This window comes from Squalius cephalus (assembly GCF_949319135.1).
Source record: "Squalius cephalus genome assembly, chromosome: 14".
NCBI lineage: Eukaryota > Metazoa > Chordata > Actinopteri > Cypriniformes > Leuciscidae > Squalius > Squalius cephalus.
Genome location: NC_137135.1, coordinates 22,646,786 through 22,668,848, shown reverse-complemented (window position 1 = coordinate 22,668,848; position 22,063 = coordinate 22,646,786). Strand labels below are relative to the sequence as shown.

General features: G+C 35.0%; 4 protein-coding genes across 6 annotated transcripts in view; 1 reads left to right on the top strand and 3 right to left on the bottom strand.

Annotated features, from left to right (window-relative positions):
- Window positions 1–1,283: 1,283 nt before the first annotated feature.
- LOC307171756 (leukocyte cell-derived chemotaxin-2-like) lies at window positions 1,284–7,054 on the bottom strand. Of its 2 annotated transcripts, XM_079893562.1 has the most exons (6): window positions 6,846–7,054; window positions 3,366–3,650; window positions 2,980–3,009; window positions 2,780–2,867; window positions 2,011–2,156; window positions 1,284–1,814 (listed from the first exon to the last, which is right to left on the bottom strand). In XM_079893562.1, exons 2-6 carry the CDS (start codon window positions 3,403–3,405, stop codon window positions 1,648–1,650), a joined length of 471 nt encoding a protein of 156 aa, XP_079749688.1. In that variant the 5' UTR covers window positions 3,406–3,650; window positions 6,846–7,054; the 3' UTR covers window positions 1,284–1,647. The 2 variants fall into 2 exon arrangements, with proteins under 2 accessions (XP_079749688.1, XP_079749687.1); XM_079893561.1 differs by lacking the exon at window positions 6,846–7,054 and having other exon boundaries at window positions 1,285–1,814; window positions 3,366–3,689.
- A 1,442-nt stretch (window positions 7,055–8,496) lies between these two features.
- LOC307171755 (leukocyte cell-derived chemotaxin-2-like) lies at window positions 8,497–10,493 on the bottom strand. The gene is made up of 5 exons (XM_079893560.1): window positions 10,383–10,493; window positions 9,939–9,971; window positions 9,758–9,848; window positions 8,976–9,121; window positions 8,497–8,804 (listed from the first exon to the last, which is right to left on the bottom strand). The coding sequence occupies exons 1-5, from the start codon at window positions 10,420–10,422 to the stop codon at window positions 8,638–8,640; spliced, it is 477 nt and encodes a 158-aa protein (XP_079749686.1). The 5' UTR covers window positions 10,423–10,493; the 3' UTR covers window positions 8,497–8,637.
- A 1,980-nt stretch (window positions 10,494–12,473) lies between these two features.
- LOC307171278 (proteinase-activated receptor 4) lies at window positions 12,474–15,284 on the bottom strand. The gene is made up of 2 exons (XM_079892787.1): window positions 14,990–15,284; window positions 12,474–14,219 (listed from the first exon to the last, which is right to left on the bottom strand). Exons 1-2 carry the CDS (start codon window positions 15,093–15,095, stop codon window positions 13,228–13,230), a joined length of 1,098 nt encoding a protein of 365 aa, XP_079748913.1. The 5' UTR covers window positions 15,096–15,284; the 3' UTR covers window positions 12,474–13,227.
- Window positions 15,285–19,500: 4,216 nt separating this feature from the next.
- Window positions 19,501–22,063, top strand: part of rnf130 (ring finger protein 130) — a 44,769-nt gene continuing 42,206 nt past the window's right edge. Inside the window, exons 1-2 of one of the 2 annotated variants that reach the window (XM_079893559.1) lie at window positions 19,501–19,741; window positions 20,071–20,488. In XM_079893559.1, coding sequence (XP_079749685.1) covers window positions 20,215–20,488 — 274 coding nt within the window. In that variant the 5' untranslated portion in view covers window positions 19,501–19,741; window positions 20,071–20,214. The remainder of the gene's footprint in view (window positions 19,742–20,070; window positions 20,489–22,063) is intronic. The other variant, XM_079893558.1, reaches the window with a different exon arrangement.

Sequence of the window (22,063 nt, the reverse complement as noted above, 5' to 3'; positions counted from 1 at the left end):
TTAAACCAAACACCCATGTAATCACTGTTGGCTTGGCTTACATGCTGGAATATTATACAGTACATCTTGCAAGTTATTTTGGCAAAAACGACATGTACCAAATTCAAGGTTATTTTGGCTAGATGAAGGCTGAAATGGGTTAAATGATGGCTATTGCTTGCTAATAGCAACCAGTATCAAGCTTTTTAAAAAAGATGCAAAAATATCACAGAATGATCCCATGCGACACGTGTTGTATATTCCAAGTGTTCTGGCGGTATACAATATGAAATGTAATGTATTATTTCTCTGTTAGCTCCGCAGTTTACTCCATCTCACCCAGAATAATCAAGATTAACAAAAACACAACACAAAATATAATGCCTAGGAATCCCCAAAAAATGTATCAGTGTACTTTCTTCACTGAGTTAAATATCTCCGGACTGGAACTCTGTTTGTCTGATGATAGTCAGAATGACAATTGATAACTTTTTGTTATGACAAACACAAGAGATATAATCACCTCAGAGAAGAAGGTACATGGATTGTATTTTGTGTCCTGTTTTTGTTAATATTGATTTCTGAAAACTTGTGTGCCGTGCACTGCAAGACAAACGGCCAAGGTCAGGATTTTCTTTAAATAATGTGTTAAATTTCATATCGTATACCCCCGGAACACTTGGAATATACGACACGTGTATAGCATGGGATCATTCTGTGATACTTTTCCGACTTTTTTAAAAAGCTTAATGCTGGTCACTATTTACTGCCATTTTATGGGCGAGCGTGAGCAGGACATTTTTCCTCTTTCTTTCTCCTTTTGTGGCTGATTTGAAATATTTTCTTTAATTGTGAATTCGGCAAGCAGTTTTTTGAGATTTCAGGATTCCCCCATTTAAATAGATAGGACTTGGTCTTGGATGCCTGAAATAGCTGCCCGGAGGCGTTGCAAATCTGGTCACTGAGTGAACAGACTTTTCTTGAAAGGGGCTTTGCTACAGCTAAATGTGTAATTAATGGTTGCTACAGAGAGCCCGAGAATAGAGGTCAGAGCACTACACAAAACAACATAAAAAATAAAAGCAGGTCGGCTCAAACTAAACATGAATATTTATTAGAGCACACAGCCACTCTAGAGATTTGTATGTCGTTTGATTGTTTTTACTTCACTTACTAATTATCAGTGTCCATAACTTCAGTGCAATTAGCAGACAATGTTTTGTATTTCTTTGAAAAGTCTAAAAAAAGGATGATTTATATGCTATGATGGCACTATTTAAGACATGTAATACTGAGAACATAATAGTCTTTAAATCTTTATTGTTAGATCGCAAAGTGCTGGGCACCAGCATTAAGAATTAAAGCTGATATACACAAAAAAAATTGTTGGTTCAACAACAACAACAAAATAAAAATAACAATCAATCAATTAACACAGAAATTTGAGTTTAAAGTACACACAATATTAAGGCATGGATCAACATTATTATGTCCAACAGAACTCAAAAAATAATGTTTGCAACTTAAAAGTTTTAATTAAATCAATAAATTATCATTTCAACTTAGAATTTAATTTGTAACAGGTCCCTGTATAACTTTTCAGAGATGCAGAAGATTTTGAAGTGGTTTAATGGTTGCCGTTGCATGTGGTCATCAACTCCATCAGCATCAGAAGTACTTGGTGGGATTTGATCTGTTACACATTTGAACGTGAACATGGGAAGTGATGCCACGATAAACGCGCTGCATTGGGAGCATTCGTCCGATCCTCTGCCCTTTCTTCACGGTCCCGGTGGTACGGTCCGGCTGAACATAGAACAGCTTGAAGCAGAGACCTGCCAAACAGATGATGAGGGATATATAAGATTATGCTTTTATTGTACAAAGTCTTATTCCTATATTATTATTATTAGTAGTAGTAGTTGTAGTATTTTATCAAGAAAGCACTGTTTTTTCCACAAACATGTCTCTAAAAGAAAATTTTGCAACATTGCTATTCATGCTTTAGAATATTTAACATTAGGTACACACCTTTCCCGCTCAAGTTAATGCCATTATCGATAGCATTGTTATTTCCGTATGGCCTGGATCTGCCATTCAGCTTCACATCAAATGGAGCATAAACTGTGTCTCCATCAGCACATGCAATGTCAAGACCCATATGTTTCCCTTTCCCACTGCAGCACAAACACACATAATGTGGCCAAAATTAAGTAGAAAGTTATTTTTCTTTCCCTAGCTCTCAAATCTTAATATGCATTTAAACATGATGCAATAAATCAAGATCTGACATCAGTTACATCAAACTTTTTTTGTTATTGTTTGTCGTGTGACAATTGTAGTGAATAATTGTATTAGTACACATTCATTTCCAAATTTTCCATTGAATGGAGGGTGAGTAAATGGTGATGAATTTTATTTGTTTTATTGTATTAGAATGGTGTCTAATTTATAGAGCCCATTTGCCATAAAGGATTTATTCAAAATGAATAAAGAACCTTTCTATATAGAACTCCTTTTTTTTTTTTTTTTTTTTTTTCTAAGAGTGTATGATGCAGAATAAATATATTTTGTAATGTTGGGTTGTGTCAAATTTGTGTGGTAACACACTCAAAACAAAATAATGATATCAATATGTCACAGCACACCTCCATTACAAATGTGTTATTTGCTAAATGTGCGTCAATGACTTCTGGGAAGAGCTATGAGGAGATAAGAGTCAGATAAAACAAAATTTGCTTGTGAAACAGAGATTTATATATAGACAATCAGAAGAAACATGATCAAAAGCAGAATTTACCGTTTGGCTCCATAATGTCCACAGCCATGTCTATCACATCCTCTTATAATGTTACGTGAGTGACTACTGCAGAGGCGGCCAAATTTCGCTGTGAAATAGAAACATAATTTTCTTAAACTCATCTCTGTGTTACTTTATGCTTCCTGTCTGTCTTTATTTTTGTCTGTATGTTTGTCTTTTTCTTTATTAACATTTCATACCTTGAGCATCAACAGAAGAGCTGCAAATCACTGAAAAAGAGACACACATTAAAACTTGAATTTGCATAATTACTGTATTTCCTTTTTTTTTATGTTTTTGCAATGTTTTCTCTTTTCACAATGTTTTTAATGACACCACAAAACATCAGTGAATTATTTTAAAATGGTAACAATAAAACTTCATCTTAATACTCATTTTCGTTTACTATAATCTGTGAAACATGAATATTTATTTTTCTTTTATACCTGTATTTAATTTAGCCTTAAACAGATTAATTAAAATATAAACATATTCAAAATGAATGATGCTTCATTTGTGCAATAGACTTCTATTATATCATAAAAATGCAGGCACTGATGCTTTAAGTTAAATTGCAATTTCTCACCAGCCAAAAGCAAAAAACTGAAAAGGATGTAGACTTTCATGATCCTATAAGCGTTTGTTTTCAGATGCTTTCTTCTCTGCTGTCGTCCTCAGTCTGTTTGTGTCAGGTTTGTGGGTAAGGATGTAGAGAGGACTCAAATGCAAAGTATTATTTGCTTTTGTAATTGATAAAATAAAACAAAAAACAAACAAAAACTATACCCGAGGAGAAAATGCAGGATTCACCGGCACGGCTGGCGAGAGCGGCCTGGACACGGCAGGACAGGACTTGAAATTATGGGATGACCTAAAGAGGTTCACACAGGACAAGTCACAACAACGAACTGGCAACGGACTGAGAACATGGAGAATATATAGGGAATGAAAGGGTATAAATGGAGAGAAAGTAGGGCAAATGAACCAATAATAAGATAACAGTCAGATAGTAAGAATGAATAATAATCAGATAAGAAGAGCAGGGTTGAGACAATAGATGGGAGAACGTGATAACAGCCAGAGCTCTCACAGACTGCAAAAAACATGACAATAAAGAAGCACAAGGCCGATGATAAACACGTGCCACATGCTCCACATAACACAAAACCATGAAAGCACACACCCAGTGGTAAACACGAGCCATGCTCCACAGCACGACTACACAAGAACATTTGGCCAATGTAACTTGGGGTCTGATCAAATAAACCCACTTATCCACATGACTATAAATATTACTGTTTCAAGATAGTTTGAGGCTGGATCATCTTAACTCTCTGTCAACTGACTGAACTTCAACTTTGACTCCTGGGGCCCGTTTCAATAAGGAGGTTCAACCAACTGAGTTTAAACTTGAACTCTGATTTGATTTACCCTGACATGGGAAACTCTGAGTTTTAGTTTTCAGAACAGCTGATTTGAGTTATTTCAATCAACTCTGAGTAGGCTGACTCGCATACACCACGACTAAAGCCATGATCAATGGAGCTCTGAAATTACGTTTCACAAATGGCAACAGCACCCGACAAAAAGCATACTTCCGAGTCAATACGCAAGTTTAATTCTTAATCACAGTTAAAATATCAGAGGTAAAAACTGGCAAGCGGTAAGTTATTAAACTAATATTCATTTTCATGGTATCCCAAGGGCAAACCCCCCCCCCCCCCCCCCCCCCAAAAAAAAAATTAAGTAGGCTATAAAAACATGATTCAATCAGGTTAAGCTTTAAAGTGCCCCTATTGTGGTTTTTGAATATTCCCTTTCATACATTGTGTAATATATCTGTTTGTGAATGTAAACGTTCTGCAAAGTGCACGATAAATAAAGTTATTGTCTCCCAAAAGAAAGAATCGACTCTGAACCGCCTTTACTAGTCGTTTGTGTTTTATTTCATTTTCTTTTTTATACTGAGAACATTAAACAAAGAAGGAAACAGCCACAATGTAGAACAAATAGACGAAAGGAAAAACAGACACAAGACAGGGGTATATAACTAATCAGGGAAGATTACATATTAAAAGATTTAGGCTGCATATTTTAATTGTTTTTAAAGCCTTCTTGTTACACGAGTCAGAGATAGTCCCAAAGTAATGTTGTACTTCAGTAAACAAAACATAGAAAAGTGGTTTCTGACCAGAAAATGTCAATTTCTGTATATAAAATTTTGTTAACAAAAAAAGAAGATTAAGTAAGAATATTTTATTTTTGTGTAATTACTTTTTTCCAATTAACAATTCCAAACAAAACATTTTCCCAAAGTAGAGAAAAATCATTATCAGTGTTCTCAATAACAATTCGGGAAAAGTCTTTTCACAATAATTTGGCAAAGCCAAAGTAATGGCAATGCCAAAATAAATGCACATAGTCTCTGGGTGCTGTTTACAAAACAAAAACAGTTTGCGATGGAGGTTCGGGTTGAATAACTACATAGTTCTTCCAATGTTTCCTCATTTAAACCGATTTCTACACCACCGATTTCACAAATCCTGTGAATCTCTTCTTTGATGGCTCTCACGGGTTTGTGCACAGGAAACAACACAAAAATTCTAAGAAAGAACGAGAGCGAGGCACACTTTCCTTCCCGCTCTGCATACAGCGGCCTTACTGATGTGCTCTGCATCCCACATGTTATATAGAAATATGCACAATAAATGAATGTACTGCACTGCAAATGATGCTTACTTCTTAGCATGTTTGTCTTGTTGTTTCCAGTCAAAATATCTAAAGATTCTTAAATCAAGATGCATTTTCTACATAAGAAAAATAACATAAGGTATTTAGTCTTTCCTGGGGGGAAAAACAATATTTAAGTGCATTTTTCTTATTTTACAAAAAATAAGAAAGTTTCAGTTTGCATTAAGATTATTTTTGTAGCTTGAATGAATGAATGAAGTATTTAAACATCGCTTATGCTTTAAAAAGGGGAAGGAGACTTAAAGAGTGTTAAAAAACCTGCTCCCAGACAGGTTAGGTTCCCAGATAAGTTACCATGGTAAGTGACTCTGAGGATAAGTTACCTCTCTTTCAGAAACGGGCTTGACTTACCCTGCTTTCTCGGGTTTGACATACCTCCCCTTCTGAAACAGAAAACCCAGTTTCCCTCATTTCAGGGTTAACATACTCAGAGTTTTCACTTAACCTCCTTTCTGAAACAGGCCCTGGTCTTCATTGAGCATATTGGTTAACCGTAATTCCTCTACACAGACTTTTCTTTTAATTTTCCATTTTCCCCATGCATTATCCCAGTCTATGATTTATCCCAGTGTCCTGATATGCTGCTGAATAAACTTCCCAATGTTCCTCATGTGCACATTATTCACATTTAAAGCTGCTTTTAAACAATCTGTTTTGTATAAAGCGCTATAAATAAAGGTGACTTGACATATGGCTACACGTGATTTGGCACTGCAAGGACGATCAGCTGTCTTACATTACGAACATTGCAGTTTATTGCTCTGGCCACATCTGCATGTGCAATAATTGTTTATGGTTCATTGAACAAGCATGAAAAACATTGTTAAAACCCTAAAGATCTGGAAAGCTTATTTGTATTTTTTATAAAATTATGTAAAATAAGAATGCTTTAAGATAGTGTCGACACACAACTATAATGACTCAACCTGGTTCAAATTAGTAGATTTTGTGAACTTCAAATAACCTGCTTCAGGCCAGACATATTATTTAGGTTAATTCATGTCAGGTGTTGGACTTTAATCCCCACTTTTCCCAGCACTCTTTATGGAACAGGCCCTATGTGGGGAAAAAAACCCACTAAACAGATAACAAGATGGGCAGGGTTGAGATAATAGACGGGAAAACATGTGGCACATGCATACAAACATAACTAAAGTCACGTGTTCACACAAAACTTGATAAAGAGCAGGAAGCCAATGACTCTCACAGACTGCGTGTCCACACAAAACATGACAACATGAAAGCATTCGGCCGATGATAAACACGAACTACGTGGTACACATACTGTAACACAATAACATTAAAGCATACTCACAATGAAAGACGAAGCATGGACCATGAATGTATAAACCACAACACTGAACCGAAAACCAAGCTAGACAGAAGTGCTGAACCGAACACCACGTGCCGTACAGAAACAGAGTTTAAAGAGATAATCTGGTGTCAGTAAATGGTTATACATTATCATGTACACCAATCGAAGTCTATTTAATAGGCTTCCCCACTCTGAGTCTTTATCAATGTTCAAAGAAAATATGAAACCCTTGACAGTATGCATGCTAGTGGGGAAATTCCAGTGTAGTAATGAGTGTATGCAAAAAGCAAATGAAGACCGCCTTTGAGTTCTTCTTAATTTAATAAATTATAAAATCACAACACTTCTGAATCACTGAATGTGGGAAACCAAGTGGACCAGATACAGTTTTATTAGGAATGTCATTATACGTTGCAGTAAAAGTTTTGGAGAATGTCTAAAGGCTGTAATGTACCACTAAAGAAGCTAATGGATAAGTTGAAATGTGAGACGTTGCAGTCTGATCAGCTAAAAAAAAAAAAATTATTTTTATTTATTTATTTTTTTCGTGGGGACAAGCACGACTCAAAATTTACACTATTCAGATATATTAATTTGTAATAGGTATTGTTACCATTTTTATTTTATATTGTATTTTTTTCAACTTGATTAATTAATATTGCAAATGCATACATTTTAAAATAAACTCTTTTCAAAAAAAAATATTTTGTAGCACTGTAAATTTACAATTCTATATTGTAAAATAATAAATCAAATAGTTTAAAAATAACAAGAACCTCTTTAAAAACTAAATATGAAAAATTGAAATATCTCAAGAAAGTAATATTATATGATAATACAGATTTTATGCACTGAAAGGTCTAATACTGTAAAATATTCTTATAATGCAGAATGTAAATAATGTGAATATGAGTGACATTGGTAAGTTTATTCAGATTATTCAGCAGCATATCAGGACACTGGGATAAATCATAGACTGGGATAATGCATGGGGAAAATGTAAACTTAAAAGAAAGCAGGCCAAATTCACTTAAGTACCATCAAGCGTGCTGAGATTCAGTGGCCTACTGTTAAATTCAAATTATCCTACTGAAATAAATACTATATGATTATGTACATGTGTTACATGTACTTAACTGAATCACAGGTCATTTATATGATGGGTGGTAATAAGAAAAATTACATTAAAAATTTATTTGCTACACTTGATGACTAGATGTGACAATGAACAATGACATTTTGGCCACATCCTTTGGCCACATCCTGTACTCAATTTGACACATGCTCAAATAGCAAATGTTGCACACAGTTTTCTGTCTCTCGCTGTGGTTTTCTGCAATTACAAACTGTGCAAAATGGACTTCAGCTAAATGTGTGATTAAAGAGTTAGTTTACCCTAAAATTCTGAAAATTCGAAAATAATTTAGCATAATTAGTCATCCTGATGTACCGTTGCATTCGGACCAAATGCAATGACTGGACAAACATTTTATGGTCCTAAGCCTTATTTATGCATATAAATACTTTAAGACCACTTGACTTATTGATTGCTATCAGGATGTGAAGAGACTTTTAACCAGCCTAACAAAAAAATGTTTCTGGAACAAATCGCCTACCCTGACTTTTTAGACATGTCACACTGAGAACATAATAGTCTTCAGAACTTTATTGTTAGATTGCAAAGTGCTGGGCACCAGCATAAAGAAATAAGGTAAGAAGCTGATATAAATGGCACAATATTTTGAAGTGGTTTGATGGTTGCCGTTGCATGTGGTCATCAACTCCATCAGCATCAGAAGTACTTGGTGGGATCTGATTTGTCACACATTTGAACGTGAACATGGGAAGTGATGCCAGGGTAAACCTTCTGCATTGGGAGCAGACTTCCGATCTTCTGCCCTTTCTTCAGGGTCCCGGTGTAACGGTCCGGCTTAACGTAGAACAGCTTGAAGCAGAGACCTGCCAAACAGATGTGAGATTATGCTTTTGATGTACAAAATCTTACTCCACATGTCCTATATTTACTAATATACTAATATTAATTTTCAATATAGATATGACCTATTCTATGAAATAAATGTGTGCTACATTGCTATTCATGCTTTAGAATATTTAACATAAGGTACACACCTTCTCCACTCAAGTTAATGCCATCATTGATAGCATTGTTCTTTATGTATGGTGCAGCTTTGCCATTCAGCTTCACATCAAATGGAGCATAAACTGTGGCTCCATCAGCACACACAATGTCAAGACCCATATGTTTCCGATTCCCACTGCAGCACAAACACTCATAATAAGAATAGTCCTATCATCATTTACTCCCTGTGACCAAAATTAAGTAGAAAGTTGATTTAAAAAAAAAAAAACTACTCACATAGCTTTAAAATCTTAATGTACATTCAAACATTATGCAACATATTCAAGATCTGACATCAGTGACATCAAACTTTATTCGTTTTAATGTGTCTTGTGACAACTGATCAAATAATATTAGTACACATTCATTTCCACTGCATGGAAAAAAAGCAGTCTGGTCAGTCTGTTTCTTATGTTTCTTATGAAAGAAGTTTCTTATGAAAATATTGGTTGTAAACAACATGAGGGCATTTTAATTCTGTACCACAGGACATCAGCATCATTTGCGCAAATGATGCTGATGTCCTGTGGTACAGAATTAAAATCTTGTGTAAAGTTGGGTTTTTGGGTTGTGTCAAACTTGTGTGGTAACACTCAAAAAATGAATTATCAATATGTTGACACACCCTCCACCAAAAATGTGTCACTACTAAATGTGTCATCAATGACTTCTGTAAAGAGCAATGAGGAAATAAAAGTCAGAAAAAATTTGCTTGTGAAATAGAGCTTTATACAGACAGTCAGAAGCAACATGATAAAAAAACAGAATTTACCGGCCGGCCCCATAGTTTCCACAGCCATACTTTTTATCACATCCTCTTTTACGGTTACTTGGGTTACCACTGCAGAGGGGGCCAAATGTCACTGTGAAATGAAAAGTTTTTGTGTTATTTTATGCTTCCTGTCTGTCTTTATATGTGTCTGTTTGTCTTTTTCTTCATTTACATTTCATACCTTGACTAGCTTCAACACGAGAGCTGCAAATCACTGAAAAAGAGACACACATTAAGACTTTAATTTGCATAATTACTGTATTTTGGATTGTTTTTGCAAGGTTTACTTTGCATGTTAATTTGCATGTTTACTCTTTTCACAACAAACAACAAAACATCAGTAAACTTCAAATAAAAAAAAAAACGTTAACAGTAAAACCAGAATCTTAATAGGTTGCTCATTCTTGTTTGCGAGAATATGTGGAATTATTTTTTTTTTTCACCAATATTTCATTTTGATTTAAATGTAATTAAAATAAATGTCAATTTTAGAACATAAACATTGTCAAAATTAATTATGCTTCATTTGTGCATTAGACTTAGTGTTTTCTTATTTTGCTCATTTACAAGGTTTAGAATAATAATAGCTGGCAATGATGATTTAAGTTAAATTGTAATTTCTCACCCGCCAAAAGCATAAAACTGAAAAGGATGTAGAGTCTCATGATCCTATAAGCGTTTGTTTTCAGATGCTTTCTTCTCTGCTGTCGTCCTCAGTCTGTTTGGCTCATTTAACTGTGAGTTTTTATATTTTGACTGGGGTCATGACTCATGAGGAAATTCAGCTTTCAACACACTTGCACATGTTACAAACACAATAAAATTGCATAACAGCCAAAATGGGAACAAAAAACTAGCCCATTTTAAATATAAATGTATGTTGCGGTGAAAATAAGCCAGTGCAAAACATAAAATCCAAGTGAAACTCTCACATGACCATTTTAGTTTTTCTCATGGGATATTTTTCTGCTTGGTTTTTCAGAACCAACATTGTGCAACCACAGTGCAAATGATGAAAATGATAAAAGCTCAAATGCATTCTAAAAGTGTTTAAAGAGATACTTTGGTTATACATTAGGATGTTCACCAGTCAGAATCTATTTAATAGACCTCACCACTAACTTATGGTATATGAACACATGTAGTACATACTGAGACTTTATCAATGTTTAAAGGGGTATTTATTTTTTTTAAATAAAGGTTATAAGCTAAATAGACTTTTACATAAATAACATCCTAATTTAGAAGTATATTTTCTATCTTGTTTTTGGCCCTCTCTTTGAAACACTCTGATGGGCGTGCCACATTCAAGACTTGGAAATAAACTGTGTTTTAGTGTGGTTTTCCCTGTTCATGTTTGCCTGAGTTCTCATTCATTATTTGATGTCATGGTTACTGATTGCATTGTGGGCCTGTTTCTTGTTCAGTTTATTTTCTCAGTGTATTTAAGCCCTCTGTTTAGTTATCTTTGCTTTGGTAAATCTGTTGCGTTGGTTTTCTTCTGACTGTTCTTATGTTGAATTGCCTTATTTGTTTTTGACAAAAAAGTTTCAATGGCTATTATTTATCCACCTCACCTGTTCCTTGCCTTCGTGTTGCCTGCACGTGATAGAATACTGGACCTAGAAGAGATAAATAATCAATATACCAGCCGTTCGCCTCCTCCTCCTCAACCAGGGGAATCGCTTCAAGGACCACACCAGTGAGCTTTTGGACTATGCCCATCTTACACACTACCCCGACCTCAACTAAGAGTTGGTGGAGCGTGTCTAAAGGCTGTAATGTATCAGCCTTTGTAGAAGGAGCTAATGTAGAAGTCGAACAATGTGCCGTTGAATTATTGCAGTCTGATTGCAAATAAACCACAGCACGGAATCAGTTCAACTGTCAGTTTTGTTTTGGCAAGATATTTCTTATTTCTCCTTTTTTGTTTCTGCTGCTTTCAACAGTGACAGGACAAAGCGAGCATACAGTAGAAAGATGGTTCAAACACAAAGACACGAGGAAGAATGAAATCAAAGGACACATTAACTGTGGTCTTACAAACCAGACATACATGCTCATCTGTGTGTGTTTATGTACAGTATAAGTATTTGCCGGTCTATATCTATACCAAAGGTTTACTCTTTCAGAGAGGTATTAGAATCATACATAACTTTCCTTACTCGTGCTATATCATTCTATTGTGTCTGTGATGGACATACAATATCTACACTATATGCCTATAGCTTTCCAAGGGACTTTTACCTCAAGTGTGGGGTGAAAGACCCCATTATCTGCATTTATGTTTACATGATTTGTAATAAAAATAAAAAATAGACTAATTTTACAATTTCTTTTCATAGTTTTGCTCCATCACTATTCAATAAAAATATTAATATGTGTGACATACTGTAGTTTTTCAAAGTGTAAGTTCAGAAGGAGCATATCAATGAAGGTAAGAAAGGCAACATAATCATGATGAAATATTGTGTCATCAGCGCATTTATTGTAATTTTAATGTTGACATATAAAGGTAATTGGAGGGAGGAGTACTTTCTCAAAGCAAAACAAATTAAAACATTTCACAAGAACAGATTTGTCAGGTTTTGTATTATAAAACAATAGATATGCTGTTCAATACATTTAAATATACATTTTTGGTTGTTAATGTTAATCCATAGTTAACGTCATAAATAAATAAAAATCAGCAGTTCATGATAAGAGCTAGATATGGTTGCGATGTGGTTCTGTACTTCCTACTTACAGACATTCACATACACAAAGAAACTATTATTTCTTATGCATGCTTCTATAGCAGAAAACAGGCTTATAAAATGCATTTGCTATTCAATGGTTTATACTATACAGCACAATTGTACTGTCTGCTATACTGTAGAATTCAGTTCCACTTCCACTGTTTAAATCCATTAAATGTATTCAGTTTTTAGTTCACAGTTTATAATATAATAGAACATTTTCAATGTGTACAATTCTAACCCAATTTTGGTGAATCTTTCAAGCAGACATTGGCAGAAAATTTAATTCACACTGTCCCCTGTTTTTTTTTTTTACGACAGTATGAAACTGAGTTTTCCAACATTATTAATCCATCCATCAGGCCATGGAGACTGTTGAGTTGTATTGAATATCTCTACAAAGAGCATTTACAAATTTTAGATGCAAACATGCAGTGTGCCTTCATGCAAGAACCTTGAAATGTTTTGAAATACATCTATTTGTCTCTAATGTCTAAAGGAAAGAAAGAAGGAAATGGAATTAATATCTCCCCATTCCAGTTTTTCCTGTGCAATTCAAACTAATCTTAAATTACTTTCAAGGATAGGCAGACTGACAGATGGATGGACAGATAGACAGGCGCTCTATATAGTATTAGTCATTCAATACACCCTAGAATTATTTTTAAGTATCTTCTGATTTCCATAACTGTAATGCTAACCTCACGATCAAACTTTTTCTCCATTTAAGGATTATTCAGTCCTGCTCATCTTTGATATTAAGGTCATCTTTGTCCTGGATTCTGAGGAGGACTCCGAATCAGACCCAGAACACCTTAGAGCCTCCCTTAACCTAGTTCTGAAATCCTTAGACACATAATAAAAGATGAAAGGATCGATGCAGCTGTTGAAGGTGCTGAGAGACAAAGTGATCAGGTATGGAACATAAAGGTCATTATTGACGAAGTCCGATTTGGAGTAATGCAACAGCAAGAGAACGTTGCTAGGCAATAAGCAAACAATAAAAACCGTCAACATCAGCACAGTTACTCTAATTGCATGGGCAAAACGCTGGCCTTCAGCCATAAGGGTGTGTAACACTGCAGAATAGCAGAACAGCACAACCAACAGTGGAAGCAGAAAGCAGAGGGAGAAGAGAGTAGCAAAGTACGGCAGGAAGTACTTTTCCTGCTCTTCTACAGGCAGTGCATCATGGCAGGTTGTTATTGAAAGATTCTTTATGTTATAAGACTGTTTTGAGGCTAACAAGGGCACAGCAGCAGCTGCAACTACTATCCAAACAAAAACACTCATACAGATTGAGTTCTTGTTACTACGAAGTGTCTTGGCACCGAAAGGGTGAACGAGAGCTACATAGCGATCCACAGCGATCAGTGCCAGACATACCACTGAGCCGTACATGTTTCCATAGAAGAGCGCAATTACAATTCGACAGAATGGTTCTCCAAATGTCCAGTTGTTGCCTAGGAAGTGGTAGACAATACGAAAGGGGAGCACCAGCAGTAGCAGAAGATCACAGGTGGTGAGGTTGATCAGCAGAATGGTGGAAGGGAGCTTTTTGGTTCGCAGGACCAGCAACCAGAGGGCTAATGTGTTTGTGGGAAACCCGATGAAAAAGGCGATGAGGCAGATAAGAGGAACCACTAGTTCAGTCCTGTAGCTCTGGATCTGCTCCTTATGCTTGTCTGGAAGTGTATCATTATTCAAAGGAAGGCTCCTCCCCACTGAGAAACAGAATAACAGAAAATACATACTCATTTAATCACAATAGGTCAACCCAGAAAGCAATCACAAGCATAACTACTAAGTGAATGCTGCAGTCCAGTCAAATAGACATTATTGGTATCTACACCCTGTTTAAAAGGATAGTTCACCCAGAAAATCTAAATTATGTCATCATTTACTCACCCTCAAGTTGTTTCTAAACCTGTATGAGTTTCTTTGTTCTATTGAACACTAAAGAAGATAGTTTAAAGAATGTGGGAAACTAAACAGCTATGGAAGTCAATGGGGACCAGAAACTGATTGCTACTAACACTCTTCAGAATATTTTCTTTTGTGTTCAACAGAACAAATAAACTCATACAGGTTTAGATCATAGTAAATGATGACAGAATTGATATATTGGGTGAACTGTTCCCTCAAGTTTTATTTATTATTCAGTTTAAGCAGCCTACACTGCACCGGCAAGAATCTGATCAAATCTAGATGTGGTATGACATGTGATTGAATCTCATGCCTGTGCATGTTTCAACACACATTACACCCGGCCCACATTTTATTTAAATATGCTGTGTTGACCTAAATAATTTTTTGTGAAAATCAGGACAAAATTTCAGTAATAATGACGCTTATTTAGAATTTAGATTACTGTAGCTACATAATCTTTTCTGTTAACCTATATTTTTGTCAGAAAGGTCAACACACCAAAGTCACAGACAATCAAAACACAATGTTAATCTTAAATTTAATAATATAATGAGAAAAGACTTACTGGGACCACTTCTGTTGGAGCTGTTCACCTCTAAAGCTGAAGAGATGTGAAGAACAATGAGAAGGAGATGGAGAAAAAGCAATCGAGAAATGACAAAAAATGTCATTGTGCTGAAAAACGTGTCTTAAAAGTTTGAAGTATTTTTTAAGGCTGAAAGAGACTATCTCTTTCCTCCCTTTAGTTTGTTCTCGAGTTCTATTAAAAGTTTTTTCAGCTTGTAGATACCGGTCCAGTCCGCTCTCTTTACCGGTTCTTTTTTTTTTTTTTTTTTCAGCGTTTGTCACTGTTGAAAAAAAAGAAAAAAAAAGAAAGTTGTTTTAATAGTTTTGCTGTCTTGGGGGATTTCTCACCCCGCCTCCTCTTGAGTTTAGACCAATCAATGAGTTTCTCTCTGTCGTTCCTCTCTCTGTTTCTGAAGATGGTAAACAGATGTGATCTCCTGTTTACATGTTTCCCTCCTGCTCTAACTCATATGGGAATATAGGTTGTTTGAGGAAAAAAAAATCCAGATTTCATAATGATCGCAATTTTTTTTATTTTTTTTTATTTAAATTTTATGTTCAGTGTTTAAAACCAAATGGTTTCATGGTAATAGTTTTAGTGATGTAAAGAAGTCTAGAGATGCCTGCATTTGTTTCACAAAAAGTGAAACAGTATAACAATTCTGAAATGTCTTACCCATGACAGCACCACTGTACTAAACAGGAAGAGATAGGATCATACTGGGAGGAAATGAAATAGTATGCTATGGGACTAATGGGGGTTGTTGGTAAAAAGAAGAAGGCCTACTTTACCCACAACATGCATTGACCTTTCTTAGATCCTTTAAAAGAGAAAGAGAGAGAGGGAAAATAATAACAGTTTGTTCTATTAAAACTAAAGGTTAATTTTATAATAACTGCATGCCATTAATAACAATAAGAAAGATTATTGCATTAAATAATGGTAAAAAGACTGTGCATTCAAAGCCATTAATTCCTAATTTGTTTTTTTAATGACTAAATATTTGCCTTATTAGTTATTAGTATTAGTTTTGTCTTTCATCAAAAAAAAAAACAAAAAAAAAAACGCAATAATAACAGTAATTTTCTGTTCATGTGTAGGCCTATGCATGATTCCCTCCATACCACTAAATAACCTTTATTTAAGAGTGTAGATGTAGACAGTGAGCTCTAGAGGGCGCAACGATTGCACTCTTGACCTGCAAGATTAACATAATTATAGTTGAGACGTCATTTCACAATAATAATAATAATAATACACAGAAAAGTTGTTCAGTCCTAGTTCGTTTCCACCCTCTTTACACATTAGGCTCATTTGAGATCTTGAGAAGTTGAATCTTGTGAAACTGAAGAAATATGAAAAGGATATTGGAAAGAATTGCATGCATGATAATTAGACATGACACTAAGTGTATTCTTTTTTTCCCCTTATAATAATTCAAGTGCCTTGTTTATTCCTATGCAACTCAACTGTTAGTTTCAGTTTTCCATGCATCGACCATGTCATCATAACGAGCATGTATCATGTCTGTACATCAGCTGTGTTCACTATCACAGTCTTACAGCAACCCGGCATTGTTCTCAAGTTGGAATGATAATGCAAAATAGAGTAAAACATTTTTATTTAAGAATAGGTAGAGAAATATTTAGAAATGTACTGGGATAATGAATAAAAATGCTGAACCATGCATTCTCTGATGCTGAAGAAGCATAATGTTCATTTTCACCAACTTCATAAGTAGCTAGGCTATAAAGTAGAAAAAATCTTAATGTAGGCCATAACGTAATCTGTATATGCAGGAAAAATACATTCCTTGTTAATGGAAACATTAAAGATAAAAATAAATATTTTTTAAGTTCACATTTCAGGGGGAATTCTGTAGGAAATATGCTGTTTGATTTAAAAGCATGCTAGTTGGACCTGATGAAATGACACTGAACAACAAAGAGGGAAAATAATAAAATAAAATTAAACGTTTGTTTTTATGATTTATTGTAATGTAGGATTATATGGCCTCCACTAGAGAGAGCCAGAGATCTGATGAGTGATAATTATATTCAATGGTTCGGCTAAAAACCGATCTCTACAATTATTAAGCTACAAGAAATTGTGTACATATCTCATGTATCATGTATCATGTATCTCCTGCTGTTTGTCAAGATTACAGATTTGTTTGTTATAATGTGCATTAAAGAAAAGAAAATAATTTTTTTCAGGATTCTTTGATTAATAGAAAGTTCATTTATTTGAAATATAATCTTTTGTAACATTAAAAGTGTCTTTATTGTAACTTTTGATCAGTTTAACTTATCCTTGATGAATAAAAGCATTGATTTATTTTATTTCTTTCCCCCAAAAAATAAAATAAAAATTCTTACTGACCCCAAACTTTTGAAGGGTAGTGTTTAATGTTACAAAAGATTTCAATTTCAGATAAATGCTGTTCTTTTGAACTTTCTATTCATCAAAGAATCCTGAAATGAAAATGTAAATAACTGTTTTCAACATTGATAATAATAAGAAATGTTTCTTGCAGCAAATCAGCATATTAGAATGATTTCTGAAGAATCATGTGACACTGAAGATTGGAATATACAGTACAGGCCAAAAGTTTGGAAACATTACTATTTTTAATGTTTTTGAAAGAAGTTTCTTCTGCTCATCAAGCCTGCATTTATTTGATCAAAAATACAGAAAAAATGTAATATTGTGATATATTATTACAATTTAAAATAACTGGTTTTCAATTTATTTTAAATGATCATTTCTGTGATGCAAAGCTGAATTTTCAGGATCATTACTCCAGTCTATCACACGATCCTTTAGAAATCATTCTAATATGATGATTCATTATCAAAGTTGGAAACAGTTCTGCTGCTTAATATTTTTTCATAACCTGTGATACTTTTTTAGGATACTTTGATGAATAAAAAGTAAAAAAAATAAATAATAAAAAAGCAAATGTTTTAAAAATAGAAATCTTTTGTAACAACAATATACACTACTGGTCAGTAATTTGGGGTCAGTAATTTTTTTTCTTTCTTTTTTGAAATAAATCAATACTTTTATTCAGCAAGGATGTGTTAAATTGATAAAAAGTGAAAGTAAAGAAGATTTATATTATTAGAAAATATTTTTTTTTATTTTGAATAAATGCAGTTCTTTTTAACCTTTTATTCATCGAATATATTAGGCAGCAGAACTGTTTCCAACACTCATAATAAATCAGAATATTAGAATGATTTCTAAAGGATCATGTGATAGACTGGATGTCACATGTGACACTGAAGACTGGAGTAATGATCCTGAAAATTCAGCTTTGCATCACAGAAATAAATGATAATTTAAAGTATAATAAATTGAAAACCAATTATTTTAAATTTTAATAATATATCACAATATTACATTTTTTTTCTGTATTTTTGATCAAATAAATGCAGGCTTGATGAGCAGAAGAAACTTCTTTCAAAAACATTAAAAATAGTAATGTTTCCAAACGTTTGGCCTGTACTGTATATATGAAGAGTTCAGATGCAAAAGCCCTTAAGTGCCATCTGAAATTTTCTTCTAGAATGATCATTTTTATCAAGCCCGTATATTTAAGTCCAGTAATTTCACTCAAATGACAATTAATAGGTAATTTTCATTGCCATTTAAGTGAAATTACTGAACTTAAACATACAAGCTTGATAGAAGAAAATTTCAGATGGCACTTAGAGGCTTTTGCATCTGAACTCTTCATATATATATATATACATAATATATAACATGTTACTTATAGACAACATTTTTCAATAAGGATTCATTTAACAATTAACTACATTAGTTAACAATAACCAAGATTAATAAATGCTGTAGAAGTATTTGTTAGTTTGTTTGTTTGTTCAAGTAATTTCAACAATTACGAATACATTTTTAAAAACAAGTTTTATCTGTTAATGCACTTTGAACTAACATAAATAAACAATAAATAATAGCATTTTTATTAAATCAGTAAACACAAAACACACACACACAAAAATATTGCTTATTATTGATTTATGTTAAAACGAATGCATTAATGTTATCAAATGAGACCTTATTGTAAAGTGTTACGTTAGGCTACTTATTTAAAATTGTGCTCTGGGTTTTCACAAGAGTAGCCGCTGAGATGTTTATGTAGTCATGTCAATTTATGTACAAGAGAATCATTCATCTTTAACAATACATTAACAGTAGGCTATATCTTTATATGATGCTATCAAATATGGAAGTTGCCTCTGTATTATTATTATATCATCGGTAATGTAGCCTATTATGCTTTACATTCATCCTTGCTTACTTGCTTACATAGACAGCATCTTTCAGATGAGCAAACTGAAATAAAACAGCTCTGGTCGTGCAATGTAAAAAATGTACAAAACATAAAATACATAACTCTTTGTAAACTCTAGACCTGTAAAATTAAAAAAGTACGGCCTCGAATGCTGCCACTTGTATTAAATGAGTGATTAAGGCCCAGCATACGCATTTTGAGATGATGGTGATGATGTGGCCCCGTCCTTCCCTCCCACTGATCTGATCTCACCGTGCGAGAGACACGCTGCTTCGCGCATGCGCATACGTGTACGACTCAGTGTTCGCGACCAGGAAAAAAGCAGAACAGCAACACATTGGTCTGCCTATGGCCGAACGAGCCACGGCTCTGTGAAATATTACAACAAAGAGAGAGTTTGACTGAAAATAATACAGGTGGAAGCGACCGAGCAGGTAAGATATCTCGCCATAACCCTTTTTACTGAATGAAAATCTCAGCGCGCGAGGAAAGGAGTTTTTGTTTCATAGCTGTCCCTGTCAGGGCTGGTTGCACGAACAAAGCAGTCCTGGCACCAGAAGAGACACATTTGTTGCCCTTTAACAGTCGTTAAATGCCAATTTACTAGTTATAGGGCCTGTAGACGAGGCTACTTAACGGCCTTTAATAAAAGCAAACTGTGTTTATTATACGGACTCGAGCCTCTCTAATTAAATCTACGCGTTTTGTTGTCATTGCAAAGTCAGTACCGTCGACTAATCTATCTACCCTTTCTTTCTGTCAGGGGAAGCCACGCATGGCTCACCATATGGACGTTGTGTTTTGAGAGGAGGACAGTATGTTTACATGAGGGCTCTAGAGACAGAGCGCTGACCGTTGAAAGAATCGCAGAGTCGGGTTGCGTTGATCGGTGAAGACATTGCCGAAGATGCTGAAGAGATTGGCCGCGCCGGCGTCATGCAGCAGCTGCCTTCTCGCCTTCCTCCTTGCCTTCGTCTCGCCCAGGTGTACGCAGTCTATCGGTGCCGACAAAACTATGGTGAACAAGGAGGATTATTATAGCGCCACAGTCAACGCCACCGTTTTGGACCATAAAGGCAATCCTCAACATTTGGTGACGAAGAATGACGGGCGGTACGGGCAAAATTCGCCTAAAACAGAGGCGAAGGGGATCGTGATCGCACCTGCTGCTGTTAATGGGGGTGAGTGTGTATGTATGTGCATTGATATTTTAAACAGGTGTTCAAAAATATTCCACCAGAACAGATGCTCTATCTCTTCACTTATCAAGGTTATCATCAATAACTGTCTCATAATTAATAATCCTTTTGGGGGGGAAGCATCTTAAAGCAAAGTTTGTTTGATATTGTACGCAATTGTTCGTGGTTTGCTTTAATGCGTCACCTTTTCAAATATGTTCAAATCAATTATGCTTTATGAAAGAGAACTATTTTGGAAGTCATTGTGGACTTGCTGGTCAGAAGCTTCCTGTGATATTTGTCAACTTCTTCACATGATTGTCATGTAATATCCTCTCTACTGTGTGCAGTATGCACAACAGAGTAGCCTAACATGATGTTGAATATTTACTATAGCCTATATATATATATATATATATATGAAGTATATTCAACATCTCTGTTGTGCACACTGCACAGAGGAAATGACAATGACAATCATGTGAAGTATAATTTATAATACAATAATTAATTATAATATAAATTATTATAATACTTTTTTTTTGCTACACGTGATTGAGATTGTTACCCTTTCAGCTACCTATGTAGCAGTATAGCACTCTGAGATATTCAGGTGTCCTGTTTTGGCTGATTCTCCTGCAATGATGACTCCGTAAACAGAACTGTACACCCTTCGTACGATATACATAACCTCCCCTGAAGAGGCCCTGCACTGCTGTGTGCTCTGTTCTGAAATTCAGTGACGTAGGGGATAAGGGACACAAGTGTGACTTGCTTTGTTTCATCTGCACTAAATGAGCAGCTCTTGTGTCTCAGAGCATATGTTAGGTGCCCTGCTTTGACGCCAACCGGTGTTGCACAATTGCTTTGCAAACTTGTTTAAACACACACAGTATCATGCATACTTGTAACCCCAAAGTTGCTTTTTGCAGTGCCATGGCTGCTGTCTGTGGATTGTCTTTATCAACAATCTCCCATTTGTTTTTCAGGTGACATAATTTAGGTAAATTCATCTCCTTCACACCTGTTATTCAAAATTTTGCTGAATCATTTAGTTTTTGCTAGATCTTCCTGCATGTATTGAATGGCTTAAGGGAAGTGCAGTATCTATAATCATTCTTAGGCTGGCTGGTGTCGTCTTCCGGTGTTCGGATGTATATTTCTCTCTCTCTCTCTCTCTCTCTCTCTCTCTCTCTCTCTCTCTCTCTCTCTCTCTCTCTCTCTCTCTCTCTCTCTCTCTCTCTCTCTCTCTCATCTCTCATCTCTCTCTCTCCTCTCTCTCTCTCTCTCTCTCTCTCTCTCTAACCCAGTTGTCCTCTTATACTGTGCTTGTTCAGGTTACAGGATGCTCAGAAATCACCAGAAATCTTTGAGACTGAGATTCTCTGTAAATCAATTATTAATCAATATTTATAGCACCATTAGAATGCTTATTGAGGTGCAGGGCACTTTGACTTGGTTTAGCCATTGTGGTAAGACTAAAGAAGATAAATAGGCTATGTCAATGGCAACCGTTGCAGTCAAGGGATCTTTAGTGCTGATCACATATTTTAAGTTCTGTTTTCAAGCCTTGTTTTT

What these genes read in the sequence shown, in the direction of transcription:
- LOC307171756 (XM_079893562.1), bottom strand. Translation starts at nt 3,405, where the DNA reads ATGAAAGTCTACATCCTTTTCAGTTTTTTGCTTTTGGCTG. An exon ending in CTCTTCTGTTGATGCTCAAG is followed by an intron (nt 2,868 to 2,979) that starts GTATGAAATGTT and finishes TCTATTTCACAG; the next exon opens with CGAAATTTGGCCGCCTCTGC. An exon ending in GGACATTATGGAGCCAAACG is followed by an intron (nt 2,157 to 2,779) that starts GTAAATTCTGCT and finishes TTTGTGCTGCAG; the next exon opens with TGGGAAAGGGAAACATATGG.
- LOC307171755 (XM_079893560.1), bottom strand. Translation starts at nt 10,422, where the DNA reads ATGAGACTCTACATCCTTTTCAGTTTTATGCTTTTGGCGG. An exon ending in CAGTTTTATGCTTTTGGCGG is followed by an intron (nt 9,972 to 10,382) that starts GTGAGAAATTAC and finishes TCTCTTTTTCAG; the next exon opens with TGATTTGCAGCTCTCGTGTT. An exon ending in CATTAACTTGAGTGGAGAAG is followed by an intron (nt 8,805 to 8,975) that starts GTGTGTACCTTA and finishes TCTGTTTGGCAG; the next exon opens with GTCTCTGCTTCAAGCTGTTC.
- LOC307171278 (XM_079892787.1), bottom strand. Translation starts at nt 15,095, where the DNA reads ATGACATTTTTTGTCATTTCTCGATTGCTTTTTCTCCATCTCCTTCTC. An exon ending in CTCCAACAGAAGTGGTCCCA is followed by an intron (nt 14,220 to 14,989) that starts GTAAGTCTTTTC and finishes TCTGTTTCTCAG; the next exon opens with TGGGGAGGAGCCTTCCTTTG.